This window comes from Larus michahellis, chromosome 1 (assembly GCF_964199755.1).
Source record: "Larus michahellis chromosome 1, bLarMic1.1, whole genome shotgun sequence".
NCBI classification, from domain to species: domain Eukaryota; kingdom Metazoa; phylum Chordata; class Aves; order Charadriiformes; family Laridae; genus Larus; species Larus michahellis.
In genome coordinates this window covers 55,701,789-55,717,372 of record NC_133896.1, presented here as the reverse complement: position 1 = coordinate 55,717,372, position 15,584 = coordinate 55,701,789, and the positions used below count along the sequence as shown (strand labels likewise).

At 41.6% G+C, this 15,584-nt stretch overlaps 1 protein-coding gene across 2 annotated transcripts in view; it reads right to left on the bottom strand.

The window, feature by feature from the left end:
• Positions 1 to 15,584, bottom strand: part of MRTFA (myocardin related transcription factor A) — a 100,361-nt gene that overhangs the window by 46,535 nt on the left and 38,242 nt on the right. The window contains exon 1 of one of the 2 annotated variants that reach the window (XM_074578231.1): positions 3,104 to 3,355. The exons of the other annotated variant lie outside the window; for it this stretch is intronic. Within the exon in view, the coding sequence (XP_074434332.1) occupies positions 3,104 to 3,230 (127 nt within the window). The 5' untranslated portion in view covers positions 3,231 to 3,355. Of the gene's footprint in view, positions 1 to 3,103; positions 3,356 to 15,584 lie in introns of those variants that run through there. 2 annotated transcript variants of the gene reach the window in all.

The following is a 15,584-nucleotide window of genomic DNA, read 5'->3' as shown; positions in this document are numbered from 1 at the left end:
CCCTCTACTGGAATGAGGTACGGCCACCAACCAGCCTTACCTTCAGGTGCCTGGAGGGTGTTACATCGATAAGGTCTAGATCACTCCATGAAGAAAGCCATATGTTAACAAGCACTTGCATGACTCCTGATCTCTTCAAAGTACTGAACAGATATTAATAGTTTAATCAAAGGCTAAGCTAACTCAAATTACCTCACATTTGCTGTGGACCAAGAATGTGCACACAGTTACCGCAGATCAGATGGCATGCAGGAACTTGTTCGTGTGTCTGGGCCCTGAGACACAAATCTTGGAAAAAGACAGGTGAGTTTCACTGTCAGCCCCCAAGTCACACTGAACATTTTTCAAGGGAGGACGTGCCAAAAAAAGTATTTAGTTTAAGAGCAACGAATAAAAGATGTTGCACAGAAGTGGAAAAATTGGAATTTACTTTTGGAAGTACTTAATTCTAAGCTAGACTCACATGAATGCTAATCGGTTTTTGAGTAGCTTTCTGAAATTTTCTAAAGATTGCAGTTCCCTCCTCCTATCTTTCATGAAGGGCTACCATACTGTTAACTGGTCTAGGAACTGCAAACTGGGCTGTGCTATTTGAAAACTAAATCATTCCAAGGCATTCTTGAATAGAAAACATGTTTATGGATTCCTGAATTTTAGAAATTTTACAAATAACTGCCCCAACAAATACTTTGAAAAATACAAGCATATGTTCTTTGACTTCCCCATGTCAAATCCATTTCTGTGTGGAAAGGATCAGCAGTTCCCAAACTTCAATGTCAAGTCCCAATTCAAAAAAATAAATAAATCAGATTTAGGAGACCATCTGTTTTCCAGAGGCAAAGAAACAAGATGAAGTCTGTTCCAGATAGCCACTTCTCATTCATTAAGAGAACAGGTATGAGCATTGTCGGCATAATACAGACACCCCTTATTTTCCTGGCTTTATAAAGAGGACAAAGCAGACTTGGCACCCATTCATCTGTGTGTGTGGTAAAGAGTGAGGAAGAGAAGTGCATGAATTTTCTGTCCTGGGTGATAAACTAAGCTGTTCCATTTTTAGGGGACCAAGACAGTAAAACAGTCATCATAGTTTCATCTCAAGTCCTATTCTGGATTTTCAGAGCTTCAGTAAGGGTTTACATGTGAGTGCATCTGCTTCTCCACTGCCTGTAAGATTTGGCTCTGCAAAATACAGTGAACAGTACAACATAAATACAACAGGCATCCCGAGACTGCAGGAGACTTGAATGGAGCAGCAGCAAAGCTAAAGGATTATTCTTTTCTCTTCTGACACGAAAGAAGCTGAAAGCATTTATTTCTCTTCCCTACCCTCTCTGTTTGGTAGCTGGTAGAAAGTAACCTTCCTCATCCCATATGATACTAGAGTATCATGAATTAGACATGGGGCAGGCTGATGATACTGCTAGACTTTGCAGGGTCAACACAGCTTTTTCAATAATCATAATTATACAAGAATTCAATGACCTTAATTCACCTCGAGAGAGCAGCAAACATTTTTATATTGATTAAAGTACTACAGAATTGCATTTCCCTCATTCCCCGTGTTATCCCACTGTAGAGCTTGTGATATTTAGTGACTGGATGAAAGACGTATCCTGGCACATCCAAATGCAGAGTGGTCACCTTCTGTGAAAATCAATGCCTTGCAAATACAAGACAGCTGCAAGTTCAGGCTTTTTTAAATTTTGGTTTGTTTTTTTCCTCCGAAGATTGATGTGCTGCAGTTCTTTGCCTCCAGAGCAAAGTAATCTGGGAATACTGCCTATACTAATGAATTTATGACTCCCAAACTTGAATTTGAGGACTGTGACTTCAGTTTTCTTTTCCTTTTCCATATTCGTTCGTCAAAGAGTATTCCAATGAAAACAAGCAACAAAAATAGTAATATTTTAAAAACCTAATAACAACCTAACTCTTCGTATCTGTTAAAGAGGCTTGGTGAGGGGAGTGACAAAAGAGAAACTTAACCGTTTTGTTTGGCAGGCTCAGCAGGCCTAGAGCTGCATATGAGAGAAAAAGCCTCTAAATGCAAATGCTAAAATCATCTTGCGTACACTGTCCATCTTTCCACAACAAACATGGCCTTATTCTATCTGGCTTTTTGTCCTCAGCTCCTACCACACTTTACTTTGCTTTTGTGTCCAAAATGTCACTGAAAATAATTCTCTGCTCCTCTCACATCACATTACTTGCTCTCAAAATCAGTCATCACCGTATTTCTGAGGCCACTGTACTCAAGATCTTTGTTCACTCCTGCAAGTTCCTATTAAGATTTCACCTGTAGCTAGACAGATCCAGTATTCCCGATAAAACACAAATCTTGTTATGTTTGCCATTGGCATTTTGTTATGTTCTGCTATTCTTCATTGTAATCTTTTCTTGGTTCCTGTTTGTTGCTATTTATTATGCTGCGCACTATGAATGGATCACTGTCAGCTTTCATCTTCTCAATCTTTTCTCAGTCCCTGCAGATCTTCTTGTTTCCTCACAGATATCACTCCCTGAAATTTGACCTCTGCTTGTCTACATAACCTTTCAGAATTGCCAACCCCCCCTAAAAAATCAGATGTATTTGTAGGAGAATACCATTATCTAAAACAGAATCACATTTAGATATACAGACCCCACTCCTTGCATATTCTCCTAACAGCAATATACTGAAACTTAAAACACGATACTCTCTCTCCTTCAAAGCAAACTTGCCTCTCCAGAGCAAGCCTTTATACCTTTAATAAAACAGCCTTAAAGCATTGCTTCCAAGAGCCCTATAGACATAGAGGAGAAGAAGAAATTTAAACTCTGAAATTAAAACTTCCAAATGCAAGTGAAATTGTCCCAGGGTCCAGGCACCGCAAGTCACTATATACAGAGCTCCAACCTTGTCCTGTGACATGCTTATAAGCGTCCTCGGGGACAACAGGTCACAGGAGTCAGTGGGAAACCCAAAATCTGGACTACTGCCCAGAAAAGAAAAAGCAGGCAGATTCAGTATGCAAGAGGAAAAAAAATAACAACAACAAAAAAACCCAACCCACAAACCAATTATACAGTGCCTACAACAAAGAAAGCGGAGCCTGCTAACCTTCTCGTAAGCTGTGGTATGAATCCTGATATGTGCTTGAACAGCTCTTCCCTTGCTTTGACACAGTCTCTGCAAGCGGCACAATCCCGACATAGGCAGGCTGGAGTGTCTTGGCTTTATCCAACATATTAGAGGAAATCCCTGGACCTGAAGGCAGATTCTGTAACACAGGAGGCGTCCCAGGCTAGTGGAAGGGGTGCTTAATCCTCACAAGAGACCCAACCGCAATCCCTCTCTACCAGGTTTCGATCACTGCACCAAGCGGGAGAGTGGAAAAAAAAAATTAGTTTACTGCTAGATTCCAAGGCTGTGCTTGCATAGGAACAGAGAGGTACTCAAGGCACAGACAAATCCTGACAGCCAACATCTAAAGATTAAAATCAGCAAGGCTCTTGGCAAAACTGTTCTTCCTACTATCTCAAAGCTCAGACAGAAACTTCAGTGTTTCAGCAAGCGGCTATAAGCATGCAGGATCCCAGTATGCAGAGCGGTGCTTATCAACAGATGCGTGGACTTCTCCATGGGGCCACTTGCAGTAACAGCGAACCTCATTCACCCAAAATAGTGAACAGTTGGTTTCTCTACTCACGCTACAGACACCTGCCAGACAGGCAATATCATGTGATTGCGCGCTACCCTCTCGCACTACCCTCTCTCCCCCTGCACCTCCCGGCTGTAAGCACGCGTGCACACAGCTAGGAGAACACCACCACTCTGAGTGCAGAAACCACGCTGCCTTTTCTTCCTTCCCGTTTAAACTATTAGAAATGGGAATGTTAGTTGTGAAGAAAGCTAAACTGATAATTCAGGAAACAGAGTTCTTATATGCATTTGCTCTGAGACCACATATCAGTAACAGCAGGCTAGTTCTGTGCAAGCACACATTCTCACCTCTTCCCTTAAATCCTAGTAGATACACCTACCTGAAGATAATCAGCAGCCCCCAGTCAATAACCCTCCACTGCAAGCACTAAAACGTCAGAGTCTGTGCTTTTATGGAAGCAGTCATCTCACCTGGAGCTTATTTAATGTGCATCATGAACAGGTGCCATATGGTTGACAAACTTTGGTTATACCTACTACCCAGCATGGTACTGGAATTGGAAGTGGCCAGGGAAAAGCACACTCCACCCCAGCTCATGGCTTTGTTGGTTTGTAATCTCGCTAAGCATGCATCACAAAAAGGTGCAATGAAGCCTGAGAAAAAAAAAAAAAGAAAAATAGGAAATAAAATAATAAAAAAAGAGTTGTCCAATGAATACACATACCTGGAAAAAAGTATTCCGGTATTTTTCCAGAAAAAAAAAAAGAAGATGAATAGTAATTGGTGTCATCCTACAAGCCTGAAGCAAAGATAGCCACATGGACATTACAAAAATAAGAAGGTGAATACTCTAAACACTATTGGAGCAGTCTCCATTTCATATTCTGCCCTCTCCCCACCTCCAGCCCCAATCAAGACAAAAATTTCTCATCTCCAAATAGTTCAAGAGGCATCCAAGCCATTTTATAAAGTAAGGCTGGAATAAAAACCACAGGGAAAAAAAGTCTCTAATAATGAAGCTAATATCTCTATAAAAGTGGTGTTCAAACAAATTTAAAAAGCATGACTAACTCTGCCATAAGCTGCGTGAGAGGATCAAAACAATCTAACATATTTTAAGTTATAAACTAAAAACTAATATACAGAATTTTACATGTTTACTAAATAATGATGCTAGATGGCATCAGTGACATTTCTGAGTACCTTCAACAGTACTCTTCTTACTTTGAAATATTCAACCTTCACTCAGAAAATAATCAAAACTTTAAAGTTCCTGTGGGTAAAACATATCTTTGGTGATCATATAAAGCTCTGTAATCGCATTATACCTAAATTACCAATGTATACTCAACCCAAACTCTCATCTTAAATTTAGGATTTGTAAAAGTCAGGTAAAGGGTTCAGTTTCACAATGAACTTTGGCCAATAAGGTCAAATTACTGCATAAATAGATGAGTCTGCTTTTGCGTGAGCATAAGCAGTCATGACGCTGCAGAGAGCTGCCTGGGGAAGCTGACCTGGCAGACCACAGGAGCGCTAAAGCCAGGATGAAGCAGGGGAGATAGAAACACACTGTCCAGATCTCTGCTTTCAGCAGCAACACACAACTGCACATTCAAATCAGGCCCGACACTCTGTGCAAACAGGTCCCATAATTACTGTAATAACTAAAGAACAACTATCCCGTGCCAGACTGAGTCCTACTCCTTCTGGCAAGCAATACACCATCTGGGTGATGGAAATGACAAGATTCAACTACAGAAGTCAAAGACTGCTATTACTTTGCCACCCAGGGCCTCTGAGCTAGCAGCTCACTACAGTGTACGAGGCCTGGGAAACGTGAGCCAGTTGCTCCATCCCGCTGACTCACCAATACCCAGGTATTGCCAAAACAGCCCTAAGATGTAGCCCAAGTTCTGACAAAGAAAACTCTAAGACCTGAAAAAAAGAGTGGCACATCAAACAGCTGAAATACATAAAATATTTTGCCAGTTTTCACAATCTGATGATGTAACCAAACCTATGCTGCTCTAATTGATAACTCCAACTTGATGAAGGTTTGATCCTCTCAATGTATTATTGCAGAGCTGCAGATATGTATACAGACATACCTTTCTTCCTATGTGAACAGCTTGGAAAGAAAAACACCCGATTGGCTCAATTGTAGGTACATAACTCTTTACTTTGCTGAGTAAGATATTCTAAAATTTTGTCCTACAGCATCAAATTTGTTGTACAGAGCTATTTAGTGTTCTGAAAGAAGAAGCAATTATGCAGAACAGAAAAAGATGGGCCAGAACACTCCAAAAAGGACTTGGACAATGCCCTACATGCTGTAAGAAGACAAACTCCGAGGGGCCCAGGTTGGAGGATATCTTCAACAAGCACTTGTGGGGTACCTCCTTGCAAAATATGCATTCTGATAGATGAGTAAAGACCAAGAGCAACCTTGTATGAAACCCTGACACTACTGCCAGACATTGACCAGCATCAAAAAGTTAAACAAAAGTTTAATTTGTTTTATTGGATCCTGATGTACTGGTAAGAGATCTTAAAGTCTGATCAATGATCACACGGACAGAAATGTCAATGCACCGTAAGAAAAAGTAAGGCCTGATGGGTAACTCTGACAGTTACTTTAGAAATCAGCAGAGTAGAAGAGAAGGTCCATTTCACGGCAGAGGTAGGGTTTTCAACAACAGTTTCAGTTGCTTAACCACTCTAGAAAAGCAGGATCAACCCACACCAATGCATGTCCAACATTCAGTGTCTTGTACAACCTTTACTCTGGAATTGGCAGCAGTGCCCTTGGCAGGAAGATGACCTTTAACAAAAGGACCTAGGTATTTGCCACAGATTTCTGGTTTGGAAAGCATCAGGCCAAAATTTCAGAATCTGCCCATGAGACATCTGTTGAGCCTTACATCCTTTGACTTTCAAATGTGAAATGACATACAGACAGTGGGAATGTATTCTTCCTCAAGATGCTTCATTAACATTGATATCCTCACACAGAAATAAAATGTAACATCAGATGCACATATGGCTTGCACAGATACTGCTGCTAGTTCTGAAGCCTGGTGGGCACAGGATGCAACACTTGTATTTGAATGCCAGTTATTATTACTTACTATTCTGAACAAATTCATTAACTTTCTCTTCTTTTATTTTTCTATCCTCAAAAGCCAACACAGCATATAAGCAGCAGCTTTTTCAAATTCCCATTCTGTGCTAGAAGAGAAATATGAAAGAGTGAACCACTCTCACATTAAGTTCTAACCCTGCCATAGATGATATTTGACCTCTAAATTCCAGGAGCATACAAAATTTTGCTTATGCAGAGTTAGTATCAGACCTGCAAGGTGCTACAGCTTAAAGCTTGCTCCCACCAAAAGGATCTCTCCCAGTTCAGCTGCTCCAGTCCTTCCCCCAGCCACACATGCTCTTAGCCCCCTTAAAATCAGTTCTGACATTCATCTGGTATCTTAATGACCCAATTCAACCTACTAAACAGCGTTACCAACAGGTGTGATAAGCAACAGAGCTCGTGGCTGGTGAACATGGCTGGGAAGAGAGAGAGAGACTACAACAGTCTTGACAAAGGCTAGGCTTTGGATCAGCTGTAACACAAAACCACATCATTAGTTTTATCTCCAAAAATGAATGTATTCTTTAAATTCAAATTAATGATGAGATAGAAAATTTGCTGACAACCCACTCACACCAATTTAAAATGTGCTTTTTTTCTTCCTTTCACCTCCAGTCCTCCCTGCAGCAGGTTCTCTGTCTTCCTTCCCCCAGTAATAACGTTCTCAGATGACACAATGGCTGTGAGGATCTGCATGCACACAATTTAATGATGAAATCCAAACAATGTACTGCTAAAAACTGGGAAACAGCTGCAATATATGCACATTCAGGCTACATGAGAAAGACCTCAGTCAAGGTTTAAGACAGATGAACCCTTAGAAAGAAGTATAAGCCCGCTACATTTGAAGATCTGTCTCTGATATTTCTAGCAAGCTAGAAAGCTGGAAAAATAACAGACTGCTGCACCTACATCACTGTAAAGCTTTGATGTCTTATGGCTCTATTTGTTTTGTACTTCAAAATGAATACAAGACTTCACAATGACACTTGTGTCGCTTACTTTGTCTCAGCTAAGGATCACATTTATGTAATGTGAGTTTGCTTTGGATGTTCCCAGGATCCTGCCTCCCACCAACAGTGACCTTCAGGAAGAGGTGGAAACACCAAGCTGGGAGCACTGTACATTCTTGCTTCTCCAGTTCTGAGGAAGAGCCTGCAGTTTACATACTCTGATCTTTTCAACTAGCTGGTGACAGCTAGTGCTGCCAGTCATCATTCAGAAATCTCCCAGACGTGACAGGTAGCCAAAGGTAAACCACCATGCAGATGTAAAAGAAGGCAACAGCAGCAGGCATGCCTGGGAACCTGGACCTTTGCCGTAGCTTTTGAGTGGCTCTTTAGTCCCCCAGCCCACTCTGGGATATACCACCACCCCCACTTTTGGCAAGTTGGCTGTCATTGAGCTGTAAATACTGCAAGTTGAAAGCACAAAAATAGCTGCTGCACAGGCTGGAAAACCTATCAGATGATGTCAAGGCGCGTTTTGAGCCCTCTCCTCCCCCCCACCACTTCCTTTCCTATGTCACTTTCTCATTACCTCACTGTCTCTAATTCTGAAAGTGCTTCTCTCTGCATCTTTCAGCTGCCAAAGTGAACTTTACACAGCAGCTAGAGCCAAATCAACCCCCAGCACATATATAAACTCTGCCACCCACCCCATTCCTTGGGATTCAGCCAAGATGTCAGTTTGCCTTTCCCTGAAAACACGCACATGAAATCCACGATCCCTATCTGCAAAACACAGGAGCAAGAAGAATCAGTTCAGCCCAAAGAATGCAACGCTGATCTGCATTTGATTAACTCCGTAGATAAGCAGTTTCCAACCAGTAAGGCAAGTCAACATTGTAAGTGAGGTGTGGAGAGACTGCAACAGCAATTCCCCCTCCCCCTCTCCCTAAGACCGAGCCACTCAGCCCCGCCTCTCTCCCAGGCTCTGCAGACCTGAGGAGGAAGGAGAAGCAGCAAAACCTTTGCTTTTCTCACCTCTTCCCTCCCCAAACCAAGAACTCACTTGGTCAGTGCTGCTGACCAAAGGTCATCTGCAAAGAGACTGCAGCAATATTACTACAAGGGCAGAAAGGAAGGGGAGAGAGGAAGAGAAGCAGAGATGATGTTTCACTTGTGGTCCATGCTCTCCTCTTCCCTCCCTTTCTCCAGGACCTGTTGTACTGAGGATGCCAAAGGGTGATGAAGAGAAGGAAACAGTTCAGAAATCTGTCCTACTCTAGATCATATCCAAACAAAAGCACATGCTTCTAATATTACTACATGGGATCGGTACACTCAGAACGTGTCATCTACACAAAGAAAGTGGTGCAACTTTTAAAGACAAGTTGGTTAAATTAACTTTTTTTTTTAAAGTTGGATTTTCTTGTGAAAACCACTGTCAACAGTTCTGTCAATGCTGTCCTCTAGAAAGCTGCACATACACTCCTTGACTACAAAATGGTGCTGCCTATATAGAGATTTCTATCCAAGAGAAGACATGCAACTAGTAGGTAGGTTTCTCTGGCTAATGTAGTGGAGGAACTCTGTCCACAAAAGAAAACTTCACAGTAGAGGCCAGGGGGAAAGTGGAGGGGTTAAGATAAAGAAGTTTATAGCTAGTTCCCAAACAACTGCAGTCCACTGTGCGTATGAGCCCAACAAAAACAAGCAAGTAAATTAAAAATACACATCCAAACACATTTTATTTGTTATTTTTACCATTTTGTTTTATAAATTCTGGTTAGATGCAAACACTGTCACATACCTCTTTATAGTTCAAAGTTACTAGCCCTTCTTCAAGTTACCACCCCTTGCTGAGCCCCCAGAACTAGTTGTATGAATGCTCTCACTCTGTTCCAGTGCAAAGTTAGAAAGATTAGCTCAAATTACCTTTGCTAAGCCAACGAGCTTCACAGTGAGAGCTCACACATCAAGTACGGCATCTCAAATGTGGGGCGGGTACCTCCAGTGGAGGGGCTTAACTTAGATCTGCTCCAGCTGGAACCACAACAGAATTCCTATATATTCTTTTAGTTCAGTTATTACCCATCTTGCTCTAAAATAATTACTTCAGACCAAAGAAAATAAGAGTAATAGTTCCCTGTTCTTCCCTAGGAGCAATAGTTTACCTGTTATAAAACAGTCAAAGGTTTCAAGCCAGAGACACTCACCCAAGATTCAACAAAGTTAAATTTGTTCTTATCAGCCTTCTCACCTACAGTTGGGTCTGCTAATTCACCCACATGCACCCCAAACAACTTTAACCTCTCCAGGGGTAGGCAAATGTGCTCACACGCATGCAGATGTGCATTTTCCCCACTACCATCACCGCACGCAGACAGACAGGAACATCCAGAGATTGCAGGAAGACTTACATGTGAGTAAGTATGTACTGTGCCTGGTGAAGAACACTGAGCACAAGAGACCAGAATTTTCAAAACATTTCCTCTTGCAGATATTTCAGGCTTTAATTTAAACCACTATGAACAAGTGAAAACAGAAAACCCCAAATCATTTGGTTTTACTCTCAAAGGCAGAAAAAAAAGAGGAAGTTCTGGCTGCTAAACCAAGGGGGTTAGTGAGCAGGACAGAGCAGAAAAGGAGGCAATTAGGATTTGTCTTAAAACAGCAATTTCTTTTTAGGAGGTAATAACTAGGAAAGGACAGGAGAAAGGCACCCTTCCCCTCGTGTTAAGGCATGTCTAAGAGTCTGAGAAGTTATGTCACTAATTCCTGTGGTTGTTGAGCAGAAGATATCCCACACTTCTTCCTCCCACATCCTTTCAGCTTCTGGCAATGAAAGGTTTCTTCTCTATCAAACCCTCCTGCTGCACAAAAGGGCTACCTGCAAACACTTGGAAAATGCAGTCTATTTTTAAACTACCTAAGCAAGAGAGGGAACAGCCAGGCTGTACTCATGGTCACGCACTACTTGTGAAGGGATTAGCAAACCCTTCATTTGCTTCACAGTTTGTACTAGCAGAATAGCTACTAGGTAAACTCTCACTACAGGATTGTGACTTTTGCTCAGAATGCTACTGTTTCTTCTCCAAACACATCAGTTACATGGGCAATAACAACATTGTTGAGGCTCAATAGGACAATTATCCTTGGTTAATCTGATATGGAATTGCAATCTCAGAATCTAGATATTTATTAAAATGTCTGCTTACCCTTTGTGGTTGTAGACTGCTTCCCAACTTAAAGCAACTATGCACTAATGGAGATATAACTCTAAAAAGACCGTAAACCATCCCATTCTTTTAATATGTTAGTAGCCAATGTTAATAATTTTAGATGTGGAGTTTCTTCTGCTGTTAACTTTTTATCTAAAAATTGTTTGAATGCTTTGTCACAGTCAGGTAGTAGTGGAGGCTTGGATCAGGTAAAGTAGGAGAGGAAGTTTTATGATACTTCTAAGCCAATTCAGTGGTTAGCTGCCACTGAAAGTGCTGCTCTCCTTTTCCATTGTCACAGATGCTCATCTCACCCCACAGTGAGAAACAGCTATTGTCAGGATTGTGTGAGACAGGAAATAATTTTGTCCTTAAAACGTAAAATTCAGTTCCTGCATTGCCAAAGATCTATAAATCACCTCCATCGTCAAACGCTCAAACTCCTCATTTAGTGCCGAAACTCTCAGCTATCCCCTGGACAGATGCCAATCTCAAGCTGTCATGGCAGCTTTGACAACTGAATTTATGTTTCAAATAGAAAAATGTATAGCGTGTTCAAGTTTTAATCTTTAGCTACAACATAAAATAAGTCTGAGACAATGTCAAGGCACACAACCATTTAATTTCATTGAATGGGCTGCACTGATACAGAAGCAAAGGGCTTCCAGGATCTAGTATGGACTCATCTCCCCTCCACATGTGCAAACATTTTAGACTTAAGTGCAACATAAAGCACAAATCTCTAGAAGGAGACAGAGTGAGGCTGGATTTGGGATAGTTTTTACCTGTGTGCCACTAAATTATTCAGCATTTCATTAGCAGGAAGAATATCCTTGTTATGCTTCAGTGGAAGGAGTCCTTTAATGCCTTCATGACATTCACTTGCCTATCACTTCAGGAAGATGTGGTTTTGACGGTACTGCCATTCCTTCTCCAAAGACTACATTTTTAAGTAAATTGTATTCTGCATTAATCAAACGAAAGGATTATTTTCCTTCAAGCTGTTCAATGCTGTAACAGAAGACAGACTCTTGGTATGAAATGTACAACTTCTCCCAGTTCATACATCATTTGTACCTCTCCCCAATTATTTGGTGACAGCACTCACAGGTACCAGACCAAAACATAGTATTTTCCCCAAACAACCTGAACTGACCTAAAATATTCACGTGGTTCATGATAAATCCTATTTTTCAAGCATTTGAAAAGAACCATGTCTGGATGGAAAAAAACTCACCAAAAACCACTAATGTTGCACAGACAGAGCCATAAAGGCAAGAGTTCCCTGCAGTGAAAACCAGGGTGAGCTACCTTGCTTTTACTGCTCAGTACCTCAGTGTAAGTTCACACGCACAGTAAATTGCCACAAAACGTAATACTGTAGCTTTGCATCCTAAATTTAGCCTGCACAGATCCATGTTCCAAACCTCTGCCCCAAAGACCTTTCCACGTATGTGAGACTGCAGTTTTTTGAAGTGCCCACAATACTACCATCACTGGCAAAAGTTTAAGGCAGAAAAGATTTCAGAGAAGTAGGGAAAGTACAGTAAAATACTGCAAGTGGTTTGATTTGACCTATGTGGTTACCCAAAAGAAATCTGGGGGCAGGGGGGACGTGGGGGGGAGGGAAGAAGCAAAGATACAGGCCTCCTTTGCAAGGAGCATGATTACTATTAAATCAAACTTTATCTCATATCCAAAAGTTCTGGTAATCCTGGCCATGAAAGCAAAGAGAACTGGCAAGTAACCATGAAGGTGTATGCTCTTCTGTTGCCCCAGTAAAACCTGCCAAATCTTATGAATTTTAATCCCCAGCTGGCTTAAAAGCATTGAAAGACATGTAGCCTAAGTGCTTATAACTGTAAAGATAACTGTGCTTGGAACATTACGTTCTGATTCAGGCCTCAGCTTTCTGTTCTGCTTCCCTCCTCCTAAATCTGTGAGCTCACCTGAAACAATACACAGGGAAGCCTCTTCGGTCACTCTCTTTCATCAGCTGTGTGGCACCCCTCTAAGAACTTCTTTTGTCCCTTTGGTATGAGTTATCAAAACTCATCAGTCAGAACCTCGTATTTATAGATTCTAGACAATTCAATTCTATGAAAACCCCTTTGGTTTGATAAACTGGGCTGAATCCAGTAGAGAGATTTACAGGTAACGCAGAGTTTATGTGTCAGAACTGCAATTAGAAATCCTAGCATCCCGCCTTGGCTACTAAATCTAGTTTATGAATCCAGATGCAAGACAGAGACAACTAAAATGGGGACTGCATAAAAGCATAAAAGGTTGATGATCTAATTGAATAGACAAACATGCAACTGAAAAAGATATGGTTTTTGTACGCCTGCCAGTTCTTATGATCTGACAGGACTTGGCTGCTCGCTCCCAATACATCTAACAGCTGGCTTAACAGAAGTCACTTACAAACAAACTCTTTAGAACAAAAACAATTTTAACAGTATAGACATTGCCATATGCTTACTTTTGGCAACCATGCTATAGTAAGTCCAGAATTTACTATCAAGTCACACTTCTGTCCTATCAGAAAATATTTTTGCTGGAACACGGACAGCTATTGGGCAAACCTGTCTTTATGTTTGAGCTACGATGTGGAGACACAGACGTGGAAGATGATGGGAGAGCAGTCAATATTGTGGACCCTGAGCTCACTGAGGCTTTCAACACTGTCTGCTGTAAGATCCTCACAGAGAAGCTGATGGAAGTATAGGCTGGATGAGGAAACAGTGAGGTGGACTGAAAGCTGGCTGAATGGCTGGGTTCAGAAGGTACACCATGCAACAAGAGAGACATGGACATCCTGGACAAAGTCCAGCAAAGGGCCATGAAAATGATGAAGGGACTGGAGCATCTCTCCTATGAGAAAAGTCTGAGAGAGCTGGGATTGTTCAGCCTGGAGAAGAGAAGGCTCAGGATGATCTTATCAATGTATATAAAAACCTGAAGGAAGGGTGCAAAGAAGACAGGGTCAGGCTCTTCTCAGTGGTGCCCAGTGACAGGACCAGAGGCAATGGGCACAAACTGAAGCACAGGAGGTTCCCTCTGAACATCAGAAGACACTTTTTTACTGTGAAGGGTGACAGAGCACTGGCACAGATTGCCCAGAGAGTTTGTGGTGTCTCCATCTGTGGAGATATGCAAAAGCCATCCGGACACAGTCCTAGGCACCTGGCTCTAGGTGGCCCTGATTGAGCAGGGGTGTTGGACAAGATGACCTCCAAATGTCCCTCCCAACCTCAACCATTCTGTGATAGACATGTAACCACCCTTTTCCCAGAGATTTGCTTGTCCATTCATAGATAGGTAACAACCTCAGGGTAAAGGCAAAACAAAAAAATTTCTGGAGAAATGCACATATTTTTAATATTCTCCAGAGTGATAAGTACCCTGGACCCTAAAAAACTACCCACTTCTAATTTCATATATTTCTTAATTATTTAAGTATGACAAACACTGTACATTCTTCCTCGATGCCTGATGTTTTCTCTCTCCTAGACCTACTGCTCAGCCACTGCCACTCTTTACTGGTTCCATGAGCTGGTGTTCAGCAGTTTTCTCATCCTACTGATGGCTTCAGAATGAAATTGGTTCTCTTCCATCTTACTCAGGTTCACTACTCAGTACAGACAGTTTGAGTGACGTTACCCAAGGCAGATAAATAATCTAGCAACTTACTCCACTTCTCATCATTCCCTCTTTTTGATGGCTATAGGTTTCATAAGAAGATTCAGTGAGTTAACTCAGCTAACTGATCCAGCTGCAAAGTGTGTGTGGGGGGTTGTTTTGTTTTGTTTTTAATGGCTTTGTTTTCCAAAGTGAATTAGACTGCTCACAAAAGAGTCCAATTGTCCAATTTACATCCAAGCTAGCTGGGGCTAAGCAGCAGGTGCACAGAGCTGCTAATGATGAAAAACAGAGTGAAGAAAAGATCAGCCCCTTCCCCCTCCCTTCCATTGGTCATGACAAATCATTGGGTCAGTTCAAACCATTTCCTGCTATTTCACCCTTGAGTCGAGCTTCTTCACTTCAGTTTCAATCTCTTTAGCATACAGAGATTGGACCCCAAGAGACAGAGCTGCCACATTTCTGTTTGGAATATCCTGAAGATAAACATACAAGCGTATGCTTTGTAGATTGCCAGAGCATGTACAATAAATCCAACACTCTGTGGACAAGCCACGAATACTCTTCGTACTACAAGCATACTATATACTTAATTTGCAAAACCATAACATTTTCAAGATATGTCAGATTTATTACAATTATGCTGCAGAAATGTCTGGGATTTCTGAATGTCTTCTGCTGTCTCAGTTACTGGGGTGTAGTTCCAGCAAGGCAGCCAGACATCTGGAAATTCTGCACAAGTCTCAGAAGAACCCCTGTGGCGGGTGGGGAAGTGGGCAGTCTGGAAAAATTAGACATACAGTAGTCATCCCAAAGTTTACAGGGAGAGACAGTATCTGTTATTAGATCAAACCTCTGGAAATGAAAGCTCCCATCACAATTTAGGCCCTTAGCTCTCCACAACCAACTTATGCTTCAAGGTTAAGTCTGAAAAGTCTTGTTCCACAATGCTTTTTCAGGATGTGCTTCTGCTATTAGCATC